Here is a 24168-nt window from a genome sequence, read left to right as displayed (position 1 = left end):
TAGTCAGGAGTTAAAAGAGAATTTAAGATCTGTATTTCGATGTTTCACTAGCAAGTTCCCACCCTCAGCCCCACCCCGCCTCCTGCATTGGAGAGGAGGTCCTGGCAACCATGCAGCCACCCCTGAGTGCAGCATATCTCCAGCCCAGATGTCCGAAGGCAACACCTTCCTTCAAGGGTCTGGTGCAAAGACAAAGTCGAGGGCCTGGCGCTCAGCTCCAGCCACGTTGGGATGCCAAAGGTCCACGATGAAGACCACTCGAGGTCCATCTTCAGGGGAGCCTAGGGTACATGGGAATGGAGGCAGGAGAGTAGCTGACATTAAGCACTTATATGCCAGAGCACTCACCAAGTTACCAAAAAAGCAAACACTTTGTAAGTAAATGCCAGGCACTGTTCATTATGTGCATTAACTCTTAATCATCAAAACAAACTCTGAGATAGTTCCATAATTATTCCTATTTTATACAAAGTAACAGGCACAAGGAGGTTAAATAACTTGCCCAAGTTCAAGGAGCTAGTAAGTGCCAGGGGTATGTATTGTATTAAAGGAGAGAAGGTGAGCACTCCCCTTGACAAGGGTGGAGGAGGCCCTTAGGCCTGACAACATACGTGTAGTTAAGGTGTTGCCACCTACTTGGTAGCATCTAACCATGTAGGTGCCAGAGGAGCACAGGAACTCCATTCCAGGCCCAGGGTCTTGTGCTGTTAACCGCTTTGCACCTACATTGATTTATTTAATCCTTCAGCCACCTGACCAACAAAGCAGTTTCCTCATTTCATAGGTGATTGGAAATTATGACTTATTCAAGATTATGCAACTAGAAAATGGTGGCACTGGAACAGCAAGCCAGTGGGTCTGCGTCTGCAGCCTCTCATCTATTCCCCTCCACTCTTAGTCCCGCATCCCTTCTAGCAGAATGGGACCCCATTACCATTATGAGCCACTGTGTGCAGGAAGGAGTCATCCACCAGTAGACAGTGTCCCTCAGCCCAGCACTGGGGCTCACCCCCAACCACCAGCTCACAGCCAAGGGGGATCTTCAGACCTGTGGGAAGAGACCCAGGCATCCAGCATTCCAGCCTCTACGGAAGGCGCCCATCCCATTCACAAAAAGCAGACTGAGGATCCTAAGCACCAGGTTCTGTGGCGGTTCCTCTTGCTCTCTGGAAGGTGACTGGAATATCATTATAAAACAACTAGAGGCCCAATGCACGAAAATGTGTGCAAGAACAGGCCTTCCTTCCTCCGGCACCCGGGACCCTGGTTGCTTCCCTTGGGCCGCCCGCAGGCACCGGGGCCCGGCTGACTTCCCTCAGGCCCCGGTTTCGTCAGGAACGATGTCAGGAAGACGTCTGGTCTAATTAGCATATTACCCTTTTATTATTATAGATACTGGCTGAAAGAAGTACTGGGAGGTAAGGGAAATGCAGTGCGAAGCACAATCTATTCTGTTTTAGAGAAAAGGGAAGGCTTCCTGGAGGAAGTGGCATCTCCTAGGCTTCTGACAATTTAACTCAAGAACCTATTATGTGCTGGGCCTTCCCTCCCTGCGAGATATGAAACTAATGACTTCATCCTTGCCCAGGGACCACACAGCAGAGTACTGTGAGAAAACTGAGCAGCCACTTCAAATGATGAGGACTAAGAAGACATCCCAGAGGAGGTGTGGCCCTTGGAAATATGAGTGCTAAAGACTAAGTACGAGTTTTCCAGGAGGTGATAAAATGATAAAGGTAAAGACATTGTAGGTTAAGGGTATAGCATAAATGTGGTGTCTGCCAGGATTAGCCAGGAGGCCTTTATTTTAAAAGCACGGTGGGAGAAAAGGCAAGGAAGGGAACAGATGGGAGGTGAGGAGAGAAAGGATCTAGACTTGATCCTGAGGCGAGGGTACATCCATCTGGTAGCACAATAAGATCATGGAATGAAATAACCAGAAACTTGTTTTCCTTTCCATTTTCTCCATCTTTAAAACATCAAAAAGAGCATCTCAAGTTTGGTGCTACCATGACACTAACACCTTACTAATATTGCTCCCTTCTAAGTAAAGCGAGTGTAGACTTGTGTCTCAGACTAGAGTATTTAGCCAAAATTTGTAAAGCCTTTTTTGAAGTTTAAATTTGTTTTTACGATTACTCTCTATTTAGGACAAGTAATACTAATTATCATTGTTCTATAAGAATTCCTTTTAAGTAAGTAAAACAAAATGTGGGGGGAGTCCATACGCAGTCCAGGTGGTAAGTGACTATGGCAAAGCTTATGAAGATAGTTTGTAGGTAACTGAAGCTCGGGAAATGCCACTGCTGTGGGCAACAGTTGTAGTGGAAGATTCTGAGAAGAGGCATGATCAGAACACAGTGTACAAAGCTCTGGTGGCAGAGGAGAGGCAAGGAGGTTGTCTGCAGGCATCATCTACTTACCCAGATGGCATCTGACCCGGGCATTGGTGGGTCCACAGCGGCCTTCAAGCCGGGCCCCCGGAAGAAGGACAGAAAAGCCAGCGTTGCCGAAGGAGTTGGCACTCATGAAGCTCCGCAGCCCCCTCAGTGCCCGATAGGCCCCAGGGCACCGGCGGCAGTTGTTGGGCTGGCACCGGCCTGCTTGGTACAGCAGGAGCTGGTAGCACCCTGGAGCCAGTGGTGGGGACCAGCCCCGAGGCAGAGGGGTAGTTCCTGAGAAATCCCAGCTCACAGCCCCAAAGTCCCGCAAAATAGCAGGGAAGCTGCTTTCCAGAAGCTCCACATCATGTCGCTGGGCATCCCGCGGCACGAAGGGCACAGAGGGCAAGTTTGGCAGGAAAAGCAGGCCTGGGCGCTGAATGCCCAGGACCCCTGGCCCTCCTCCAGGGCCTAGGCCACCCTGAGCTGCCCGCCTCACCCTACCCATCCCTGCCCAGGAGTAGCGCCTGGCGTAGGCCCGAAGGCGGCGGCTCACTAGTCCTTCTGTCCTAGGTCCTTTCCCAGCCTCCCCAGAGCTCCCTGGGCTTGGCCTGCCGACCTCAGAGCATCCCCCAGGCCCACCACTGACACCCCCAGCCCGACTCCCAGGCGCCAGGGCCTGCAGATCCTGGGAGCCTAAGTAGTAGCAGTACCAGAGGAAGAGGGAAGTGAGGGCTCCGAGCAGCAGGGTGAAGGCTGAGGAGACCAGGGGCAAAGGCCATGTGGGCATGATGGGCAGGGAGGCCATGGCCAAGAGGCCTGGGGCATCTTCCAGACCCCAGTTCCCCTGTCCCCCCAGTTCTTCCTCCATGGCTACTGCCTGGTTTCCCCCGGGGCTGTTTCCTTTCCACATTTCCACTCTGTTCTCCCTCCTTCTGAAGTCTTCTCTCCACCTTGTATCTCCCTCTTTCTCTCCTCCCTCATGTACCTTTAACCCTCTTCTTCCTTTCCTTTCTTCTGCCTCTCCCCCTACTCTCTTACCTCTCCTTTCTCCTTCCGGCACTTTCCTCTCTCACCCTCCGCCTCTCCTTTCCCCACCTTCCGTCTCCCCCTCTCCTTTCTTCTCTCCTCCCTCCACCTCCACCCTCCGCCCCTTTCCTTCTAGCTTCCCTGGACAGCAGTTCCTACCCCAGCTGGACCCGCAACCCCGGGGACCGGAACCTGCCACCAGTCGTCCTCCGCAGCGGCTTCTCTCCTCTCTCCCCCTCTCTCCTACGGCCCTCTAATCTCATTCCACCCGGCCGGCGGGTTCTCCCTCTCGCTCTCGCTCTCTCTCGCTCTTTCTCCCCTACTCGCTCCTTCCTTGGCTCTCACACATCCTGACGTCATTCCTCCCTACAGCAGTCTGCTCAGCTTAGTTACCGCAGCCCCTGCCCAGTGGCAGCGGCAACTCAGCCAGGGGGGAGGGCGAAGGGGAGTCGTCGCCGGATTTCCCTCTCCCCGGACCCCGAAAGGGCGCCACGTGCGGCGCCAGGGGCAAGTTGCCAACCTCCAGCCACCCCGCAATGCGTAAAGTAGGGGCGGGACAAACCAAGGGGTGGGGCGGACTGCGGACGGGGACGCTGTGGCCTGTCCTTGGGTCTGCAGAACCCTGGACCCATCTGCCTGTGACTCCGCCTCCCCTTTCGCTTCCCCCCCCCCCCACCCCGGAGCCAGCCCCAGGGGGCAGCCTGATTGACAGTGAAGGCGGCTTCAGCCAATCGCCCACGGCGCTGGGGGCGGGGCCCGCTCAGGCGCGGCCGGGAGAGCTGTCCGCGCGCTGGTGGTGCTGAACAAACGCGTCGGAGGCGTTGTGTGAGAGGCCAGAAATAAAAAAGTTAAAGCCCCTGCCGGCTGGCCGGGCTCAGGTTGTATGTTGTCTGGTAAGATGAAGGGTGCCTCCTCTCCAAAAGCCAGCCTGGTTACCCCTTGGGCTTCTCACAAGTGTGGAAACTTGCCATTCTCCCGGAGGAGGGCGGGGAAAGCCATTGCACAGGAGCTTCTGTAGAAAGGAAGGGGAAGTCCATGGGATGAGGGTCTGGATAAGGGTTGGGGGCATATTGAGAGCCTCGGCAGCCTGGGAAGAGGAGATTCAGAGTCCAGATGTTGCTGTAACAGGGAGAGGGGTCCGTAATTACTGCTGGAGCCAGAGAGTTTGCCTTGCCTCCCCTAGGGGCCGCGGGAGTGAGGATTACGGTCCTGGCTCATATGGTCCCTCCTTCCTCCATCTGCACTTCCTCCTCCCTCCCGCCCCCCAATAAATCTCAGGCCCCTCCCTTCGCCCGTCCCCAGGATCTGACGTGGACTCGACACCTTTCTCAGCTTCTCCCTCCGCAGCTCTAGTGCCCGAGCTTCGGCTCTCTAGGTTCCGCAGCCCCCTCTGCTCCCCGCCAAGCCCCTCTAGAGCCCAGTAGATCCCCGACCCCACCCCAGGCCCCTCACAAGCTGTCTTGCTTTTCCCCAGCTGGATCACACCTTGGGATCCAGCCAGGCTGGTGGACCCAGGCGCCCGACCAGGAGGGTAACCCAGGAGGCCCGGTCCTTCGGCCCTCTCGGCTCCACCCCCTGCAGCCGGAGCCGCGCCCCCTCTCCCTCAGATCCCGGAGCAGAGAACAGAGGAGATTGGGCAAAGAGGGTTGGGCTCCAGGCGACCCCCCAGCCCAATTCTGCCCCTCCATCCCAAGGGGTAGAGAAATTGTCTTCCTTGCTAACTGCCAGGAAGAAAAATAATAAAGGGGAAGATAGAGACAGAAGAAAGGTGACAGCTAGATTATTTAAGAGAGGCGCAGAGACGAGAAATCAGTGAGTCGCCATGGGGACTCCCAAGGCCCAGCATCAACCGCCTCCCCAGCTGCTGTTCCTAATTCTGCTGAGCTGCCCCTGGATTCAGGGTAAGGACACGGGACCGTGGGGGTGGGCCATGAAAGCCCCCAGGGGGGCCCTTTACCCTCCTTTCTCCGAACACCCTGGTCTCCAAAGCTGAGGCAGGGGAGGGGCACAGCTGATGGAAAGCGACTAGCCAGGGCTTTCCAGTTTGTACCTGGAGCCGCTGACCCCACTGTAGAAGAGGTGGGGGAATGAGTGAGGGTAGCTTTTAGCAGCATCTTAAGGGTTACATACAGGAAGGAGGGCTGGGAAAGTTGGGGGGATGTCTGTGGAGGCGGCAGAACACGCAGAGTACCTGAGTAGGAGATGGAGATGCTGGGAGGGATGCCAGGCACTGCACACACAACTGTTCTTGGATGTATGGACAAAGACAGATGAGCAAAGGCACTGCTCAGAGACCAGATATTCAGTCCCCGACTCTGCCCCTCAGCGAGACCCGGGAGAGACCACAGAGAAATGAGAAAGGAGAGAGAGGGTGAGAGAGAGAGAGAGAGAGAGAGAGAGAGAGAGAGAGAGAGAGAACACCACACTGCAGAGATAGAAATCCAGAGAGAGCTGGGTACTGCAGAAGCAAGGGCTGGGAGGTGCTGTCAGACCAGGAAACCAGGAGACCACTGAGGTGAAAATGAAGGCAGCACCATCCCCCCTTCTCCACCCTGCTGGCATGTCAGGGTTCATTGGAGCCAAGGTGCTCACTGAAGGCCCACACCGCCTGGGGAGAAACGTGGAGAAGAAGGTGGAAGATTGTGAGGGGCAGCTGGGAGCCTCTCCTTCCATCTTAGCTCTCAGCTCAGCCTGGGACCCTGTGAGCTCCTACAGGCCCAGCAGAGGAGGGAGGAATAACTCCGGAAAAGATCTTTCTGGTGAATGGGGAGTGTGGGGCAGTGGAAGGGCTCATACAGCTTCATCTCTTAGGTCTGCCCGTGAAAGAGGAGGAGGCACTGCTGGAGCCTGGAAGCGAGACCCCCACGGTAGCCTCGGAGGCCTTGGCTGAGCTGCTCCATGGGGCCCTGTTGAGGAGGGGCCCAGAGATGGGCTACCTGCCAGGTGAGGCTCCCAGAGTGGCAAGAGTAGCACAGAGGCAGAGGGAGAGACATTCACTCAAGGAACTGGGGAACCAGGCCATTAAAATTCAGAGGGAGATAGAGGGTGATGGTTAGGGAGGGTCAAAACTGAGCAAAGACAGAGAAATAGCATGGTCAAGAGATAGAAAAACAGATAATCAGAGAAAAAGACAGATGGAAAATCAGAGAACCAGAATCAGAAAAATGGTGGGAGAAAGACACAAAAAGAGAAAGAGAAATGCAAAGATTAGTAAACCTAGAATCATAAAATCGGAGAGTGATAAGAATACTAATCAGAGAAATAAAAAGAGTTTCAAAGAGAGCAAGACAGAGGAAAGAGAAAGCGGTAGCTAGGAGAGGAACCAGATCTGAATGGGGAGGCAGAGAGGCTCAAGGAGACCATCTGAGTGGAAGGACCTGGTCCAGAGGTGAACAGCGGAAGAGAAAGGGGAGAGGATGTCAGGCTGTAGAAGCCTTGGGAGGAGGTGAGGAATTGGGGTGGGGAAAATAGAAGTGGAGGGTCTGCACCTTGTGGGGGAGGTCTTTTGCGTTCAGTGGGGAACTCCCAGTTTCCCTCAGCCCTGTGCCCCCCTCAAGACCCACCAATTTGCTGTTCCTGTGCTCTGACTTCCCTTGCACCGTCCCAGGATCTGATCCGGACCCCACGCTAGCCACCCCTCCAGCCGGCCAGACTCTTGCAGCACCTTCCCTGCCACGGGCCACTGAGCCAGGGACAGGGCCTCTGACAACAGCCGTAACCCCTAAGGAGGGTAGGGGGGCAGGCCCCACCGCGCCCGAGCTGCTGACCCCGCCCCCAGGAACTACAGCCCCACCCCTTTCTGGCCCCACTTCCCCAGGCCCGCCCCTTGGGCCTGAGGGAGGAGAGGAGGAGACCACGACGACCATCATCACCACAACAACTGTCACCACCACGGTGACGAGCCCAGGTGAGGCGATTGAAAGGGAATGGAGTAGTGTTCAAGAGGAGCAGGATATGAATAGGAGAGACACTGCAGGGAAGGGGTGCAAGAAGGGATCTGGGTACAGATAGGAGAGTTTCTGCTTAATAATATGCACCCATACTATGTACCTTTCTATGTTTTATCCATGTTACAGTTGGGGGAAGGGGATTCTGGGCACAGGGGGAGAGGAGCTTTGGATAAAGATGACGAGGGGCGCGGGGGAGAAGAGAGATGAGGGCCCCAGAGTTGCATGACTGGGAGAGCAAGAACACAGGGATTTGTTTGACTCCAGCCACTTATATATCTTTTTAGTTTTGTGTAATAACAACATCTCCGAAGGTGAAGGGCATATTGAGTCTCCAGATTTAGGAAGCAGCACGAGCCGCACCTTGGGACTCCTGGACTGTACATACAGCATCCATGTCTACCCTGGCTACGGCATTGAGATCCAGGCAAGTGGACGTAGCGTACAATCCTGAGACCTCCAAGCCCTTTCCTCTGGGCCCTAGGCTGTGCACAGATTTGACCTAAGAGCCAGAGAACCCGTTTCCTAACACAAATGGGCCTGCCTTCTGATGGTCAGGAAGACACCTGGAGTTCTACAACTTGGCCACTGTCACCGTGGTGTTTGGGTCGCCACATACAGGGAAAAGGAAAGCAAGGGTGGTGGTGATGGGGGGGGGGGTGGATTCTGGGGTTTTCCACCTGGGTTGACTTACCCTGGTGAGTCTGGGTCTGGCTTCTGTAGGTGCAGACGTTGAACCTGTCTCGAGAGGAGGAACTCTTGGTGCTGGCTGGTGGGGGAGCCCCCGGCCTGGCCCCCCGACTGCTGGCCAACTCCTCCATGCTGGGAGAAGGACAGGTCCTTCGGAGTCCAACCAACCGGCTGCTCCTGCACTTCCAGAGTCCTCGAGTCCCAAGGGGCGGTGGCTTCAGGATCCATTATCAGGGTGAGAGTCCAGGGTGCTGGTGGAAGGGCAGGGGCCACACTGGCACAAGGGACATCCCTCGGAGACTTCCATGCACAGGGCAACATGGGGACTTTTCCTCCTGACTAGCACCCTGGGGGCAGAACTCTCAGAGGAGACCTGGGCACAGTTATTTCACACACTTACAGGCCTATGTCTGAGTGTGCATGCATCCAAGTGACAGCTCATCCATTCACTCAACAAATGCTTAGCTAGTTCCCACTTCGTACTGGCCCTGGGTTAGCCTTGGGGAGAGGAATGAAGAAGCCACATGTAAATTTGGAACTCAGAATCTAGGTAGGAAGATGGACAAGTAATCAGGATGATTATAACTCGGTGAGCTAAGGACCCTTATCCCTATGGTGGAGGAATACAGGCAGAAGGAGCAAATATCAAAGGGACCTAAATTTCCCCTATGGAATATAGGGACACCTTCTTGGAGGAGATGATTAAGCTGAGACCTAAAGGATTAGTTAGCTAGGGAAAGGGTAGGAGGGAGCAAAAGAGGAAGGAAGGCAGATGTCAAGATGGATAGAAAAGCACACTCCAAGACCCAGAGAGGAGAAAAAATGTGAGCCCCTTGAAGAGTTGAAGTAATTCATCATGGAAGATAGAATTGTCATAGCTTTGTGATCTGGGACAAGTTACTTAACTTTTCATTGTCTCATCTGAAAAATGGGGATTATAATACTTACCTTGTGGTATTATTAAGATGATCAAATGAGTTAATACATGTCAAGTGCTTAAAATAGCATCTGGTACACAGTGAGAGCTGAAAATGTCAGTCGTTGCTATTACAGCCAAAGCACAGAAAGGGAGGCAGGAGAAGTAAGCTAAGAGACCAGACCGGGAGGAAGGTTGGATTGGGATCATGCTCTTATTAGCATCAGTAAGGAGTTCAGACTCTTCTTCTGGTAAGGGGGGGGGGGGGCGGTATTTTGAAGTATTTAAAGTAGGATAGTGACAGCCTCAGATTTGAGACCAAGAAAGAACCTGCTTACTCCTGGGGCAGGGAGGGGGAATATATTCGTGCATGACTGCATTCATGAGCATCTACCCACAGACAACCTACACACGTGTATATCGACACTCGCCTGTGTGTACGGGGAACCTTCCCACAATGCAAGTGTATGTCCTAGCATACATGTGTACATGTGTGCAGAGGGCCCAGCCACTGTCCCGTTCCACACACCGCTGCCTCTCAAAAAAGCCTTCCTATGCTCCTCAGAGACAAGGAAACTGGGTTGAGTCAATGTCCCTTTCATATCACCTCATGGCCTTGCCTGCCCCTTTGTTAGCTTTGCTGACCCCATCCCCTTTCCCAGGGCACACACACAACTTATATCCCCACTTCATACCCTCTCCAGCCTTTCTGAGGCTTCCACTGGGGACCTGCTCCAGGGACTCATATGTGCAAGGTGGAGGCACCCAGCGCCAGACCTATTCGTGGAGAGACCAGTGAACTGAGGTCACACAGTTGGTAGTCAGGGCCATATATAGTTGTTGGGGACCAAGGGCATGCCTGAGGGCCTCGGGCAGAGGGTTGGACTTCAGATATTACAGAATGTTCCCCTGCTGCCTCCGTTAAGCAGCCACTTCTCTGGGGCATTGAAAATAGGACTCTAGGCTAAGTAGAACATTTGGGGAAGCAGGGTTACTTCATAAATTGGCCTTCATTTCCTATCTCTGTCTTCCCTGCTGTACAGCTTCTCCAGGCACCTTTGGGACCAAAACCCTGTTTAAGCCCTTCCAAATGTGCCCTAGCTGGGCCTCTGGTCCAGCGTGGCCTCATTAGCTTCTCTGACAGACCAAAGCCTCCATCACCCCTCACCCCAAGCCCAACAACTACTGTTTCATTTGCTTCCCACAGCAACCCTGGGGGTGGCCATTGTCAACTCCATCTCTGGGAGGAAGAGAAAGACTCGGGTTATGTGGTTTGCTCAGTCACCTGCAAATTCATTGCAGGGTCAGAATTGCGATTCCCTGACTCCCAGTCATTCGTTAATTACGGCTGGTGAGACGCAGGGGATTAACATTTTCTGAGCACTTTTTATATGCTGGCTGCTTTGCATGTTTGTTTGTTTCACTTAAAGGCCAATCCTTATTGATAGGGATTATTATTGCCAGTTATAGGTTAGAGGCCCTAGAGGCGAAGTTGCCTGCTGAAGGTCATATAGCTAATAAGTTATTATCTGGAACTAAGATCTGCCTGTCTCCGAAACCAGTGCTCTTTGCACTGTCACAGTGCTGCTTGGCTGCACCAATTGACCAGCTAGGCCAGGCTTTTAGAAGACAAAATAAATAAGGCTTGGTTCCGTCTCTTAATGGCAATAGACAGCGGTTAATGTGATTATAAACTTACTAGAGGCCCAGTGCATGAAATTTGTGCATGGGTAGGGTCCCTAGCAGCTGCCGGCTGCCGGCCAGGGCCTTCCTTCATTCCATGCCACTCCCTAGTGGTCCCTTTGCATATTAGGCTTTTATATATATAGATATGTGTGGGACTGTGTATAGGCAAGAGAGCAACCAACTCTACTGGGGAGAGAAAGGGTCAGGAAGCCTTTCTGAAAGAGATGGCACATCAGTTACTCGTTGAAAGATTAGAAAAAGCCAGAGAGGGCCTTGAAGGTAGGGGAAATGGTGTAAAAAACCATGGAGGTGAGACCATAAGGAGTCACAACCTATACTATGTAGGATATACTGTATGGGCCATAGGTGATGAGAACTGGAGGTGGATGTGCTGGGCAGGACCCTGCTGTGGGGCTTGAATGTCAATCTAAAGTACTGAGACCTAAAAAAACAATAAATAAATAAATAAATAAATAAATAAATAAATAAATAAAGTACTGAGACCTAAAAAAAACCAATAAATAAATAAATAAAGTACTGAGACTCGATTCTCTTGGTCCTGGAGAGCCATCACAGAGGCTAACATTTATTCAAATCAATGTTTCCTAGAAAGTTGTTTTTATGTCTGTCTATCCCAGTAGTCTGCAGATTCCCAAAGAGTAAGGCCTGAGTCTTTTCATCTTTTTCTCCCCAGGACCCTGCCAAGGAACTACTTGTTGAATTTTGAATATAGGGAGAGACCAGGTCTCTTACAGAATCACTGAGGGCTAGAGAGTCCGAAAAAGCAAAGGCCTAGGCAAGCTGGTATCTCCCAAGCCCTCTGCTAATTGTAGTCTTCCCCTCCTACAAGACCCAGCTTTGATGTATTTCTTCCAAGAAGCCCTTCTCGATGAGCTCTGCCTGGTCTGAAACAGACACACAGAGCTCTGTCAAGATCAAGTTCAGAGTCCATAATTTACTACCGAGTCACTTTCTATTTCTTTGTTTTATCTCGTATGATTCTACAAGAATTTCAGGAGACTTTCAAAAAAGAATTCAAGCAATAAAATTAAATAGAATAAGTAAGAAAAAATTGGTATCAGGTAATGTTTATTAAAGCTGAGAAAATAGACTGTGGACAAGCCTTCGTTGCCAGGGATAAGCCATAATCTGGTTCTGAGCTTCCTAGCGGCCAGTGCGAAAATAATAGAGAGATTACACAGTTCTTACAACAAGAAAGGAAAAGACAAAACAGTTCTTTAATGAAAGCAAAGCTTTCCCTAGCACAGTGACGGCGAACCTTTTGAGCTCAGCGTGTCAGCATTTTGAAAAACCCTAACTTAATTCTGGTGCCGTGTCACATATAGAAATTCTTTGATATTTGCAACCATAGTAAAACAAAGACTTATATTTTTGATATTTATTTTATATATTTAAATGCCATTTAACAAAGAAAAATCAACCAAAAAAATGAGTTTGCGTGTCACCTCTGACACGCGTGTCAGAGGTTCACCATCATTGCCCTAGCATTTCACCTACACGGGGAGATTCATTTAGGGAGCAGTGAGTATGAAGGCCATTAATGGTGAAATAGTCAAAGTTTCTAGAGGAGTTTCATTTGTTTCCTCTGGATGAAAGCTGAGGGCATAATACCCTAGTGTACCTCAGTGGAAGTCCACTGCGTGTGTAGAGGGGAGAAAATGCACTGAATAACTTGAATGCTCACTGGCAGCATCTAGAAATAGGTCACAGTGTTTCTCTGACTACGTCAAAAGCACTGTGTGAACTCACTTTGGAAGGCGAAGAAGCTCTGCAGATATATTATTTGTTATTATTAGAGCTGGATGGGGTCAGAGAGGTCAATTGATTTGCCTGGGGTCACACAGCAAAAGAATTCTAGGATCCAGAATTTCTTTGAGTCTCAGGTACCTTATCTATCAAGTGAAGGGCAAAGTGGGTACATTACAAAGATCAGAGGAGATAAGAGATGTTGAAATGAGCTCTTCATGAGACAGTGTGCCCATGTGAGGACTCCAGTATGGAACCATTTTGTGCCCCCAGGGGGTCCTGGAAAGAAGGGAGGAAGTGCTGGGGGACTGGGAAGGTGACATGGAAAATGAACCCCCCTCCTCCCTGCTCTCCCGCTCCAGCCTACCTCCTGAGCTGCGGCTTCCCTCCCCGGCCGGCCCATGGGGACGTGAGTGTGACAGACCTGCACCCTGGGGGCACGGCCACCTTCCACTGTGATTCAGGCTACCAGCTGCATGGTGAAGAGACCCTCATCTGCCTCAATAGCACCCGGCCAGCCTGGAGCGGTGAACCCCCCAGTTGCATGGGTGAGTCTCCTGCCACAATAGGTGGGGGCTTCTGTCCTAGGAACCCCACTGGAAGGGTTCTCTCTTGGGGGACTCCACCTTTGGGGAACACCCATCTTGAAGGGGTTTGGACCCTGAAGAGTTGCTATCCTGCCTCCATCTGGAGCTCTTTACACTGAGGTCTCTATCCTTGAAGTCCCCATCGTTGGGGGATCTCCATCCGGGAATGTCCCACCTGGAAGGTTTCCATATTGGGAGTCACCGTTCTGGAGGTCCCTTCTTTTGGAGACTCCTCATCCTAGAAGAAACCATTCTTGGGGCAGGGAGGTGGGGGGGGGGGCTGGACTCTCAAACTGTGGGAGGGTCTCTATCCTGAAGAGTTCCTCCTGGGGATCCCAACTTGAAGATTTTCCATCTGAGGGCTTAAACTACGGGGCTCCCCCATGGTTACCCATCCCAGCATGTCTTCATTTTGGTGGAATCTCTGTCCTGGGGGTGTCCACTCTGGGTTTTCTTATTCCAGGTCTGGGTGCCCACCTGGGCAGTCCCCTGGAAAAGGTCCTGTTCTCTGGGGTGGGCATGTAGGGCAGAGGCCATGCTGAGGCCAGGTCCCAGGCAAAGGTGTGGATGCAACAGCTCTGAAGATTGGGAGGACAAGTCACCTTAACCTGCCCCTCCTCTGCCCACAGCATCCTGTGGTGGCACCATCCACAATGCTACACTGGGCCGTATCGTGTCACCTGAGCCCGGGGGAGCTGCAGGGCCCAACCTCACCTGCCGTTGGGTCATCGAAGCAGCTGAGGGACGCCGGCTGCACCTGCATTTCGAGAGGGTCTCGCTAGATGAGGACAATGACCGGTGAGGGTCTGGGCCTGGGGTCAGAGTCCCCCCCTCAGGGGGATAGGGAGGCTGCAGTGGGGAGACAGACAGACCTTGGGTGGGTCCCAGTTGCGGTCTGTGTCAAACACAGGTTAGTCCTCTTTCTTAGACAGTAGCCGTGGAAACTTAGATGAATCTCTCAGCCTCTCTGTGCCCGTTTCCTCATTGGCAGCATGGAGGTAATAGTACCTCTCTCAAGTTTCCTGTGAGGATAAACGCATTAAGGTATGCAATGTGCTTAGTGTGCCCAGCACACAGTAAGCACTAGAAATGTGTTTGCCATGGTCATCATCATCATATTATTTATCTAACAAACCGGTATCCCAGCTCTGCCCAGTAGTTGCTAGGTGACGTTAGGCAGGCTACTTAATCTTTCCGGGTCTCAATTTCCTCATCTATAAAATGAGAGGTTTCCTGTGAGCATTAAACATGATAAAATATGTAAAGGCTTAGCTAAGAACATGGCACATAATTAATGTTGGAAAACAATAGCTATGAAAATAAGCAAGGCGCTCCAGTGGCACAGCCAGCGAGCGCGCGGTACTTATAAGAAAACAAGAAGAGCGGGTAAGAGACGGAGCAGCTTCTGAGGGGAAACTGAGCTCCTGGCCACCCTCTGTCCACTCCAGGTTGATGGTGCGCTCAGGGGGCAGTCCCCTGTCCCCGGTCATCTATGACTCTGACATGGATGATGTCCCTGAGCGGGGCCTCATCAGTGACGCCCAGTCCCTCTATGTGGAGCTGCTTTCAGAGACTCCTGCCAATCCCCTGCTGCTAAGCCTCCGGTTTGAAGGTAACTGCCCCCCCCCGCACCCCGGGCCCCAACCCCTGTGCCTTCCCCTCTTCCTGATGCCCACACACGCTCACAAGCACATACTCGATCCCTGCTCATCTCCGTGTTTGGATTCATGAAACCTGACTTGCCTCCCCACCCAAAACGACAAGGATCCCTTCATGTGGGCCCCTTCTGATTTCATGAGGTGGCCGTTTCTATTTAAGCTTCATATATGGCTGGATCCAGGTACACAGCCAAGGGACCAGTTACCTTAACCTCTCAGTTCTTTCCTCTGTGTTGGCTTCATTCTCCAGCACTCAGTTTGTGGTGAACCCAGCAGTGCCAAATTAACATACTACCAACTTAGTAACGCTATCAAAAAGAGAGCAAGCATACCACTTTCCCAAGGGCTTCAGCGAAAAATGCCAGGAAATGTTCTGATGGCCTGGCTTAGGTCATATGCCTATGCCTGAGCCAGTCGCCATAGCTAGGGGCAGGTTATGATTGGCAGATCCACATCACGAGGCCATCCCTCCTTGGCCCCAACTGAACCTGATGGACTGGAAGTGGGGGCGGCATGTGTGCCAAAAGGAAGGGGGATTGGATGCTGGACTGGTGGAAATAAGGAGGCCCGTTATCATGGGAGAAGGGGCATTTGAGCTGGGCCTTACAGATGGAGATCATTTTAAAGGAGAGAAATTGGGAATTAATGTTTCGGGTGAAAGGAACAGTGTGAACAATGGTAAAGAGGTAGAGAAAGGCATGTTTGGGAAACAGAATTTCAGTGTGGCTGTAGCAGAGGATTTGTGCAAATAGAAGAAGGAGAGAGACAAAGAAAGTGAAGTGCTCAGAAATGAAATGAATCAAAGGGTTGATTCATTTCATTTCTGAGAATCAGAGAAATGGAATTGGCTCTGGGCCCTAATGGCTGTGTAGGATTTGTCCATGATACCTTATAAGGTTAGGTAACAGTGAGATAGACAGTGAATCTACAAAATAAATTGCATGTTCTATTCTGAGAGTGCAAGGAGCATGCCCAGGTTGGAGGCCTGTCCCCACAGTGTGGGCCACTGCTGACTCAGGAGCGTCAGACTCCTGTTCGGTATCACAGGTATCGACATCTTAGCTCAGAGAATTTTGCAGCCAAGGTATGGTCAGGTGGGAAAACAAAAATGCTCTACAAATGTTCATTTTCCTGACTTAGTCCAAAGTCAACACACAGCTTTTGTGTCAGCTGCACTTTTGGGTGCCAGCCCAGCATGGATCATCAGGGGTCAGAATCCAACCGTTATGCTTGAGAGGAGAACACACCCCCATGAGCCAGTGTCCTAGGGGTCCCCCCCCCCACTCCTTTGCAATTCCAGAGGCAAGTGTTTGCGGCTGGTAGTCAAGCAACCTGGGTTTCAGACTCAGTTCTGCCACTGCCCTACTGTGTGACCATGGGCAAGTTTTTTTTTGTTGTTGTTGTTTTTTTTTGTCTGTGGACCTTAGTTTCCTCACCTGTAGAACTGTGGCTAGGATTTGACTAGCCTAGGGGCTTCCCTCCAGAGGCTGGGGAGGTAACATCAATGTACGAAGGACTGTTAGGGTTTTAGGGAAACTGGAGAGTGAAAGCTAAGTCCAAAGGCATTCAATTTTAAGCAGCCCACTGAGTGGCCAAGCAACCCTTGCATTCAGCCCAAGTTCCGGATTGAGACCCCTTGAGGCCTGTCCTAATGCTTAATGTGTGTGCTGGGCCCTTCCTTAGCCTTTGAAGAAGATCGCTGCTTCGCCCCCTTCCTGGCTCACGGCAATGTCACCACCACGGACCCTGAGTACCGCCCAGGGGCGCTGGCTACCTTCTCATGCCTCCCAGGATATGCCTTGGAGCCCCCTGGCCCCCCCAACGCCATCGAATGTGTGGATCCCACAGAACCCCACTGGAATGACTCCGAGCCAGCCTGCAAGGGTGAGCCTTCCATATCCCAGTAAGACCTTCAGTCTACAGACTACCCCCCCCCCCCCCCCCCCGAGCTGGGAATCCTAGGAAGGCCCTTCACGGAGACCTGCATACCCCAACCTAATAAACGCAGGCCTTGGGTAACCTCTGTCCCTTTCAGAGACTTGGTTTTCAGAACTAAATGATTGGTGGGCTTGTTACAGAATCCAGGGGTCACAACCCAAATGTCTCCAACGGCCAGAAGTGGGGCTGGGCGAAGTGGTGGACTGGGTGGAGAGTGGGCGGGGTTAATTAAGAGCAGGGCTGGGGATTGGATGCAGCAGGACAGGGGTGGAAGAAAAAAACAAGTAGCAGGGAGCCCGTGAGGCGGTCTGGTGCATACAGTTGGGAGTGGTGAGGATTGTGGTGAAATGGAGACTACATGCCCACCTGGGTCCTGAATTTGACACCCTTTCTACCCTAGCCATGTGCGGAGGGGAGCTGTCGGAGCCGGCTGGTGTGGTGCTCTCTCCAGACTGGCCCCAGAGCTATAGCCCCGGTCAGGACTGCGTGTGGGGCCTCCATGTCCAGGAGGAGAAGCGCATCTTGCTGCAAGTTGAGATGTAGGTTTGGGTGCCGCAGAGGATGCAATGGGTGTGGGCTCAGCAAACTGTGGTGTAACAACACACTAGCCTGCACCCTCAGCCTGGTAGCTCCTGTGTCTACCCAGGACTGGGTGAATGTGTGGTCTGGTGAATGAGGAGACTAAAGGTTCCTGACGGGGGTGTGGGGGTCAGGTAGACCTGGGAACACACCACTAGTCAGCCAGTCTTGGACAAACGGCCTTCCTCCGGGCTATTGTGGGAAAGGGCGTCTGGTCTGGAATCTCCCACTGGGGCTGTTTCTGAGGCCACCCCGGAGCAGATCCCGGGGACCCAGGCCCAAGTTGTTGCAGCACCAACAGAACTAAAGTGGGTGTGGGGAGAGTGCAGTGAGCTGACTTGATATGAGGTAGTTAACGGGACTGGACAGAACCGGAAGCGGGCGTGGCCAAAAGCCGGTCCTCAGGCGGGGCCTGGAGTTGGGCGGGATGATCAAGAGCACGAGGAGCCGCAGAACTAGTGGAACCTGGAGAGACCAGCAGAGAGAAGCCCGTAATTGGCCAAGACGGAGGAGGGGCCGGACGGATCGGACCGTAGTCCAGCCTCCATATCTGGTCCTACTCCCTGCAGCTTGAATGTGCGCGAAGGGGACATGCTGACACTGTTCGACGGGGACGGTCCCAGCGCCCGAGTCCTGGCCCAGCTGCGGGGACCTCAACCGCGCCGCCGCCTCCTCTCCTCTGGGCCCGACCTCACGCTGCAGTTCCAGGCGCCGCCCGGGCCCCCAAACCCGGGCCTGGGCCAGGGTTTCGTGTTGCACTTCAAAGGTACCGAGGTCTGGGGTCCCCAGATGGGAAGGGTTCCAGCCGGAGCGAGGCCCCACGAGGCTGGACGGGTGCCCTGGCCGCAGGGCAGCCCCTGAACTCGCCGTCTCTACCCGGCAGAGGTCCCCAGGAACGACACGTGCCCCGAGCTGCCACCGCCGGAGTGGGGCTGGAGGACGGCTTCCCACGGGGACCTGATCCGGGGCACAGTGCTCACGTATCAGTGCGAACCGGGCTACGAGCTGCTCGGCTCCGACATCCTCACCTGCCAGTGGGACCTGTCCTGGAGCGCGGCGCCGCCGGCCTGCCAGAAGAGTGAGCCCGGCCCCGCCCCCGTCCCCTCCCGGCCCCGCCCCCGTCCTCTCCCGGCCCCGCCCCTGCCCCTCGGGCTCCACGCTCCGCTGGGCCCCGCCCATTCCCTCTGCGCCCCGCCTCCGGCCTTTGTCCCCGCCCCTATCCTGTCCAGGTTCCGTCCCTTCTCCCTGGGTCGCTCCGCCCTGTGCCCTTGGTGCCCGAAACTGTGCCCTCTGGACCTCAGTCTCACCCTCTCGGGCCGCCTCCCACTCTCTGGCACTGCTCTGGTCTCGGACCCCGTTTCCTCTGGGTCCTGCCTCATCTTTCCAAGGCCCCTCCACTGCGCGTTGGAATTCCATCCTCCCTGGCCCCATCAGTGCTTGGTTGCGCGCTTCCCGTTCTAGGTCCTGCGCCAGTGTCTCAGCCCCCAGCCTGTGACATTACAGGGAGTCACGTTGCTAGGGCCTAGGCAGCCCCATGCTGGATTTGGGTTGGGGTTACACAGAGGGGTTGGGGCCCTCCCTACCCTGATGGAGTTCACAGTCTGAGGGAGGGACAGCTAGTTAAACAACTCAGGGTATTAGAGTGGTAACCACCAGTACTTAACCTCTCTGAGCCTTGGCTTCTCACCGGTGAAGTAGGAATAGGGGGTTGTGAAGAGCAAATGAAGTTTTTCACACACTGCCTGGTGCCTGTAACAGTAAGTAATGGCTGCTGTAAGTACGAAGAAGGGCTGTGGGAAGAGGGGGACGTTATTTGTCCCAGGGAAGAGGCAGGACATTTCACAGAAGCAGTGATATTTATTTTTATTATTATTTTTTTAATATATTTTTTATTGACTTAAGAGAGGAAGGAAGAGGGAGAGAGAGATAGAAACATCCACGATGAGAAAGAATCATGGATCGGCTGCCTCCTGCAAGTCCCCCACTGGGGTTGGAGCCCACAACTTGGGCATGTGCCCTTGACCGGAATTGAACCCGGGACCCTCCAGTTCGCAGGCCAACACTCTATCCACTGAGCAAAACCAGCCAGGGCAGAAGCGGTGATATTTAAAAGAGCTGAGAGCCGAGCTGGTGTGGCTCAGTTGGTTGAGCATTGTTCCATGAACCGAGAGGTCACCTGTTTGATTCCTGGTCGGGGCACATGCCTGAGTTTTGGATTTGATCCCAGTACAGGGCATGCAGGAGGCACCTGACCGATGTTTCCATCTCTTTCCCTCTCCCTTTAAAAAAAAATCAATAAAAACATATTTTAAAACAACAACAACACACTTTAAAAATAAGTAACGGAGCTGGGAGATTTTATCTGTTAGAGAGCAAAAAGGGGTGGCATCGTGTCACTTTCTCCCAGTTTGGAGCAGCCTGTTACTGGAATAGGGATTGTAGGTCTACCTGGCCCTTGGGGGCACTGGTGGGGCCCATGAGCGTAAGTTTCAGGAGGCCAGATTTGGATTGGACGCAAGTCTAGTTGACACAGCTTCCCAGAGAGGACAGGGACAGGGACAGAAAAGGATGGAGGCAGGGTCCAGAGTGGGTAGGCCTAGCCCAGCTGCTCCAGGCTCAAGAGGGAATCTGCCCAAATGAGCCCAAAGCTGAGCTGAGACCCAAATCTCTGAATTTCAGCCCAGAGCTCCACAGCTGTGCCCCGAGGGGTTCCAGCTCTGCCGTTCCCTGAGTGACTGTGCGCTAATCATTTGACTGCCCTGAGCCCTGGGCCCCAAGGCAAATGACAGTGATATTGACCTCAGGATCATCAGAGTATATATCAAATTTCTGTTGTTGTTTAATCCTGACTCGAGGATATTTTCCCATTGAATTTTCAGAGACATTGGGGCGGGTGAGGGGGGACGGGAAGAGAGAGAAAAATATTGATGTAAGAGACATATAGACCAGTTGCCTCCCACACTTGCTCCAGCTGGGAAGTTATCGAACCCGAGAACCTCCGGTCCTCGGGCCAATGCTCTAACCTCTGAGAAACAAACGCCAGGGTGAGGTTTTTTTTCCTGTTTTGTTTGTTTGTTTTTGTTTTTAAACATTTATATCATGTTTGTAAACATTTAGCAGGATGCCTTGCACAAGTCTGTGTATAAGAAATGGCTGTGGTTATGACTCTTCCACAGGGTTGTAAACTCAACACCTGCAGGGGCCAGGCAGGCGCTGTTAGTGAGCAGTGAGTGGGCTGGGAATGCTGAGAGGGAGAGGAGCCGGCGGGCAGCTGCTGTTCTGCCGATGGCTGCCATGCTGGGCTGACACTGTGGGGCTTTAGCTGGTACACTCAGTGCAGTGGTTAAATATTTAACATTTTATCCTAGGATGGGGCCTAGGTTGCCCCAATCACTGTGTTCCCGAAGAAGCCAGAAATATAAAACGCATTGAATTATAAGTTTTTCTAACTCCTGCTCCCTTCATTCTGAGGAAATAGTGAGAAGTAGGGGGTTCAGGCATCTCCTAGCCCTGAGCTTCTGGGAGGTCTTTTAAGGCACGAGCTCCCCTTGACTTTGCCCTCTTGCCGACAGTCATGACTTGTGCTGATCCTGGTGAGATCACCAACGGGCACCGTACCACCTCGGACGCTGGCTTCCCTGTTGGCTCCCATGTCCAGTACCGCTGTCTGCCGGGGTACAGCCTAGAGGGAGCCGCCGTGCTCACCTGCTACAGCCGGGACACAGGCACCCCCAAGTGGAGTGACCGGGTCCCCAAGTGCGCCTGTGAGTCGGGGGACACCTGGGAAGGATGGCTGGGTGGCTTGCTCAGCAGTGCAACTGGCATGTGACTGACATGTTCCCTGCAGTGAAGTACGAGCCGTGCCTGAACCCAGGGGTGCCAGAGAACGGCTATCAGACGCTGTACAAGCATCACTACCAGGCGGGCGAGTCTCTGCGCTTCTTCTGCTATGAGGGCTTCGAGCTCATCGGCGAGGTCACCATCACCTGTGTGCCCGGCCACCCCTCACAGTGGACCAGCCAACCCCCACTCTGCAAAGGTGCCTGGGCAGGCAGGGCAGGAGGGGCATATAGCAGTGCTTGGGGAGCGACAGGTCTGAGAAAGTCAGGTAGCAGATTCGAGACCACTGGTAACCCTGCCGAGCCCCCCGTTCACCCCCTGTGGGCTCTCACCAGAAGTCCGGGGAGTCACGGTCGTGAAATGATCCTAAGGGATGCAGTAGAAGGGGCTTTGGTTTGGAAGTCTCTTGTCCTCTAGAAAGGTCTCAGTTTCCCTATTTTTGAAAATTCTACAGACCTGGATGGTTTAGACTGCCCAGGGTTAGGATCCCGGAACTTCAAGGGGCCTGCAGGGGGAGGAAGAGGGCCCTGCCCTGACTCCTCCTCCCTCTCCCCCACCAAGAGAAAGACAAAGCTTAGGTTAAGCATCGGGCAGCGAGAACCAAGCTGTCCAGCCCAGCCCCACTGGGCTCCCGCCCTCTACCCAGCCTCCTTCCCTCCCTGGCTCAGACCCCGTCCCCTCCCCCTCCTCTCCCTGCAGTGGCCTATGAGGAGCTCCAGGACAACCGAAAACTGGAAGGTCAGTGAGGGCACAGGTGGAGACCCAGGCCTGGCTGAGTCGGGAGGGCAAGGCAGAGGCTGGGGGCAGGAGGCCAGGCCCCGGAGGGGTGAGGCCCAGGGTTCAGGGCCCAGGGCAGGAGGCTGGGAGAGCCCAGGGCTCGGCCCAGCCCCAGCTCAATGACCTCTCCTCCTCCCACCAGTGACCCAGACCACAGACCCATCAAGACAGCTGGAGGGAGGGAACCTCGCCTTGGCCATCCTGCTGCCCCTGGGCTTGGTCATTGTGCTTGGCTGTGGCGTTTACATATACTACACCAAGTAAGTGCCATCCAGGGAGCTGTGTCGGGGCATCCTGCCTGCCTGGCAGGTGAGGTGCGCTTGGGGGCTCACCTCTCTATAAGCCTCTCCATCTCCTCCCTTCCCAGGCTGCAGGGAAAATCCCTCTTCGGCTTCTCGGGCTCCCATTCCTACAGCCCCATCACCGTGGAGTCAGATTTCAGCAATCCACTGTATGAAGCTGGGGTGAGCCCTGCCCCTGCCCCTGGAGTGCCCGCCTCCCAGCTCCCCCAGGACACCATACCTTCTCTCATGGTCTCTGTAATCTGTCTTGGGAATTTCAAACTCAGCTGCCTACAAAGGCCACATCAATGAACCGAGCAAGTCAGGTGTGAACAATAGGGAGTGGTGAGGACTTTGGCTCCCTGGAGAATTTGTGCCCCACCTAGTCCATAGTGGAAACAGGCCCAATTGCCAGATTGTTCAAGACAATCCAGAAATTCAGGTTTTTATGTGCTTTTAATATGCTGTAGGATGAACCAAGCATATCCATTTCCACCCTATGGCGCCCAAACCACCAATGATGTTACCTAAAAAGTCCAGGTTCTTTCCCCTTCCCTGTGTTCATACTCCCATGTTGCTGCCTCCTCCACCACCATCCCACTCCAGCAACTGATCCCATCTCTCTGTCTCCAGGATACACGGGAGTATGAAGTTTCCATCTGAACCCCAAGACTAAGGCTGCAGGACCCAGACGTCCGTCCCCTCCTCATTCTGGGCGGGAGGAGTGCAGGACCTGGTCTCTGGCTCCTTCCTTCCTGTTGTGTAAATAGTCTCCTGGTCCCACAAGGGGGCTTTGTTGGCCCTGGGGACCCTACAGTAAATAAACCAGCATCCTGTCACCCCAAACCTCCTCTTCTCAGTTGCCAAATAAGGGGCCTCCCCTACCCTACTGGCTTTTGGATCCTGGCATGGGAACTCAGTTCCACTACAACGCCTGGGGCCCCTCCAGCCCAGGGTACCTCATAAGGACTGCCCCCGAGAGCTCGGCTGTTCCCTTGGCCATGAAGACTCTGACCTTCCCAGATGCTCTGGCCCCCAGCCTAACCCCTGGGCTTGGAGGGTCAGAAGGATGAAGGGGGAGCGGGGACGAGGCCCCTATGCCCTTCCTGCCATCTATCTACTCAACCCACAGTCTCTCCACCTTTGCTTCTGGATTTTTGTTTTTGAGCAATAAACTGGAAATCACCATTTGTAACTGGGCTGGTGGGGTGTGGGAAGGTGGGTCACTGAGCATGGGAGAGGGTGATGGTGGCCTCTCTGGAGAGCGAGCTGGGGAAAGGGGAACAATTGGGGGGTGGAGGGGCGATCTAAGACTAGGCTCAGAGCAATGTCAAGGGGTCAAAAGCCTGGCTGTAGGGTCAGCCTTTGAGAAGGACCGGCTGGGACAAGTCCCTTCTGGGCGCTCAGCTTTCTCTCCACCAGGGCTTGCTGTTTCTAGCCTCTTCTTGCCAGGAGGTAGCTGACAGCAGTCCCATCTCCTCCCTCACTGTTTGACAGGAGACAAAACAGGTGTCAATTTGTCTCATGTTTACCCGCCTCCTGAGAATTTTTGTATCCAAATGTACTATCTCCACCCACTCAACATTTTGACACTTAAGCATATCTGCTGTTGTAGGTCTACCAAGTATTGGTGATATTTGCAGATGTCATAACCCGTGAGCTTACTTTGTATCCTGTGTCCATTTCTACTTTAATTTTTAACATAAGGAATCTATAGCCTGTTTGTCTAAAGAGTTTCTAAATTAATTGGCTTTTACTTCATTGAAAATGTATATTTAAATACAATTAAACATTTAGGACATTCAAAAGGATACTGAAATACTCAAAAGGGGGTTGAATTTTAGGAGAACATGGGGCAAATTGATCTTGATAATAACCTGAGTTTGGGGCATTAATTCTGGGCCAGGCGTTGTGCTAAGAACTTTGTATGCATGTTTTTAACCCTGTGAGGCAAGGACAGTTATTCCCATTTTCAGATAAGGAAACTGGCTCAGAGGTACGAACTGACTTCCTCAGGAAGCTACAATATCGACCAGACTGGAATGTAAATGAAAACTCCACAAAGCCTGCCGAACTGCCTCTGGCTAGTAAT

At 53.1% G+C, this 24168-nt stretch overlaps 2 protein-coding genes and 1 non-coding gene across 5 annotated transcripts; 2 read left to right on the top strand and 1 right to left on the bottom strand.

Annotated features, from left to right (window-relative positions):
- Positions 1 to 171: 171 nt before the first annotated feature.
- On the bottom strand, positions 172 to 3294 carry ASPHD1 (aspartate beta-hydroxylase domain containing 1). The gene is made up of 3 exons (XM_059692333.1): positions 2424 to 3294; positions 935 to 1048; positions 172 to 281 (listed from the first exon to the last, which is right to left on the bottom strand). The coding sequence occupies exons 1-3, from the start codon at positions 3292 to 3294 to the stop codon at positions 172 to 174; spliced, it is 1095 nt and encodes a 364-aa protein (XP_059548316.1).
- LOC132234007 (U6atac minor spliceosomal RNA) lies at positions 537 to 662 on the top strand. Its single transcript, XR_009452836.1, has one exon. It is a non-coding gene; the product is annotated as a U6atac minor spliceosomal RNA (small nuclear RNA).
- Positions 1604 to 23264, top strand: SEZ6L2 (seizure related 6 homolog like 2). 3 transcript variants are annotated; one of them, XM_059692332.1, is made up of 18 exons: positions 1604 to 1736; positions 6222 to 6353; positions 7018 to 7317; positions 7645 to 7784; positions 8081 to 8282; positions 12779 to 12964; positions 13633 to 13801; positions 14452 to 14615; positions 16345 to 16545; positions 17000 to 17138; positions 17748 to 17944; positions 18062 to 18256; positions 20751 to 20942; positions 21026 to 21217; positions 21718 to 21756; positions 21938 to 22055; positions 22163 to 22259; positions 22710 to 23264. In XM_059692332.1, the coding sequence occupies exons 2-18, from the start codon at positions 6338 to 6340 to the stop codon at positions 22737 to 22739; spliced, it is 2577 nt and encodes an 858-aa protein (XP_059548315.1). In that variant the 5' UTR covers positions 1604 to 1736; positions 6222 to 6337; the 3' UTR covers positions 22740 to 23264. The 3 variants fall into 3 exon arrangements, with proteins under 3 accessions (XP_059548315.1, XP_059548313.1, XP_059548314.1); XM_059692330.1 differs by lacking the exon at positions 1604 to 1736 and adding an exon at positions 4718 to 5311; XM_059692331.1 differs by lacking the exons at positions 1604 to 1736; positions 21718 to 21756 and adding an exon at positions 4719 to 5311.
- Positions 23265 to 24168: the final 904 nt, after the last annotated feature.

This window comes from Myotis daubentonii, chromosome 4, assembly GCF_963259705.1.
Source record: "Myotis daubentonii chromosome 4, mMyoDau2.1, whole genome shotgun sequence".
Classification (NCBI taxonomy): domain Eukaryota; kingdom Metazoa; phylum Chordata; class Mammalia; order Chiroptera; family Vespertilionidae; genus Myotis; species Myotis daubentonii.
This window is presented reverse-complemented; position numbering and strand designations above follow the sequence as displayed.

Excerpts from the sequence above, each read along its gene's own strand:
- ASPHD1 (XM_059692333.1), bottom strand. The coding sequence starts at position 3,294 with ATGTGGAAAGGAAACAGCCCCGGGGGAAACCAGGCAGTAGCCATGGAG. Across the intron at positions 1,049-2,423 it reads CCGGGTCAGATGCCATCTGG|GTCTGAAGATCCCCCTTGGC; the intron begins GTAAGTAGATGA and ends CTCTTCCCACAG. Across the intron at positions 282-934 it reads GCACACAGTGGCTCATAATG|GCTCCCCTGAAGATGGACCT; the intron begins GTAATGGGGTCC and ends CATGTACCCTAG.
- SEZ6L2 (XM_059692330.1), top strand. The coding sequence starts at position 5,233 with ATGGGGACTCCCAAGGCCCAGCATCAACCGCCTCCCCAGCTGCTGTTC. Across the intron at positions 5,312-6,221 it reads GAGCTGCCCCTGGATTCAGG|GTCTGCCCGTGAAAGAGGAG; the intron begins GTAAGGACACGG and ends TTCATCTCTTAG. Across the intron at positions 22,056-22,162 it reads GTTTACATATACTACACCAA|GCTGCAGGGAAAATCCCTCT; the intron begins GTAAGTGCCATC and ends CTCCCTTCCCAG.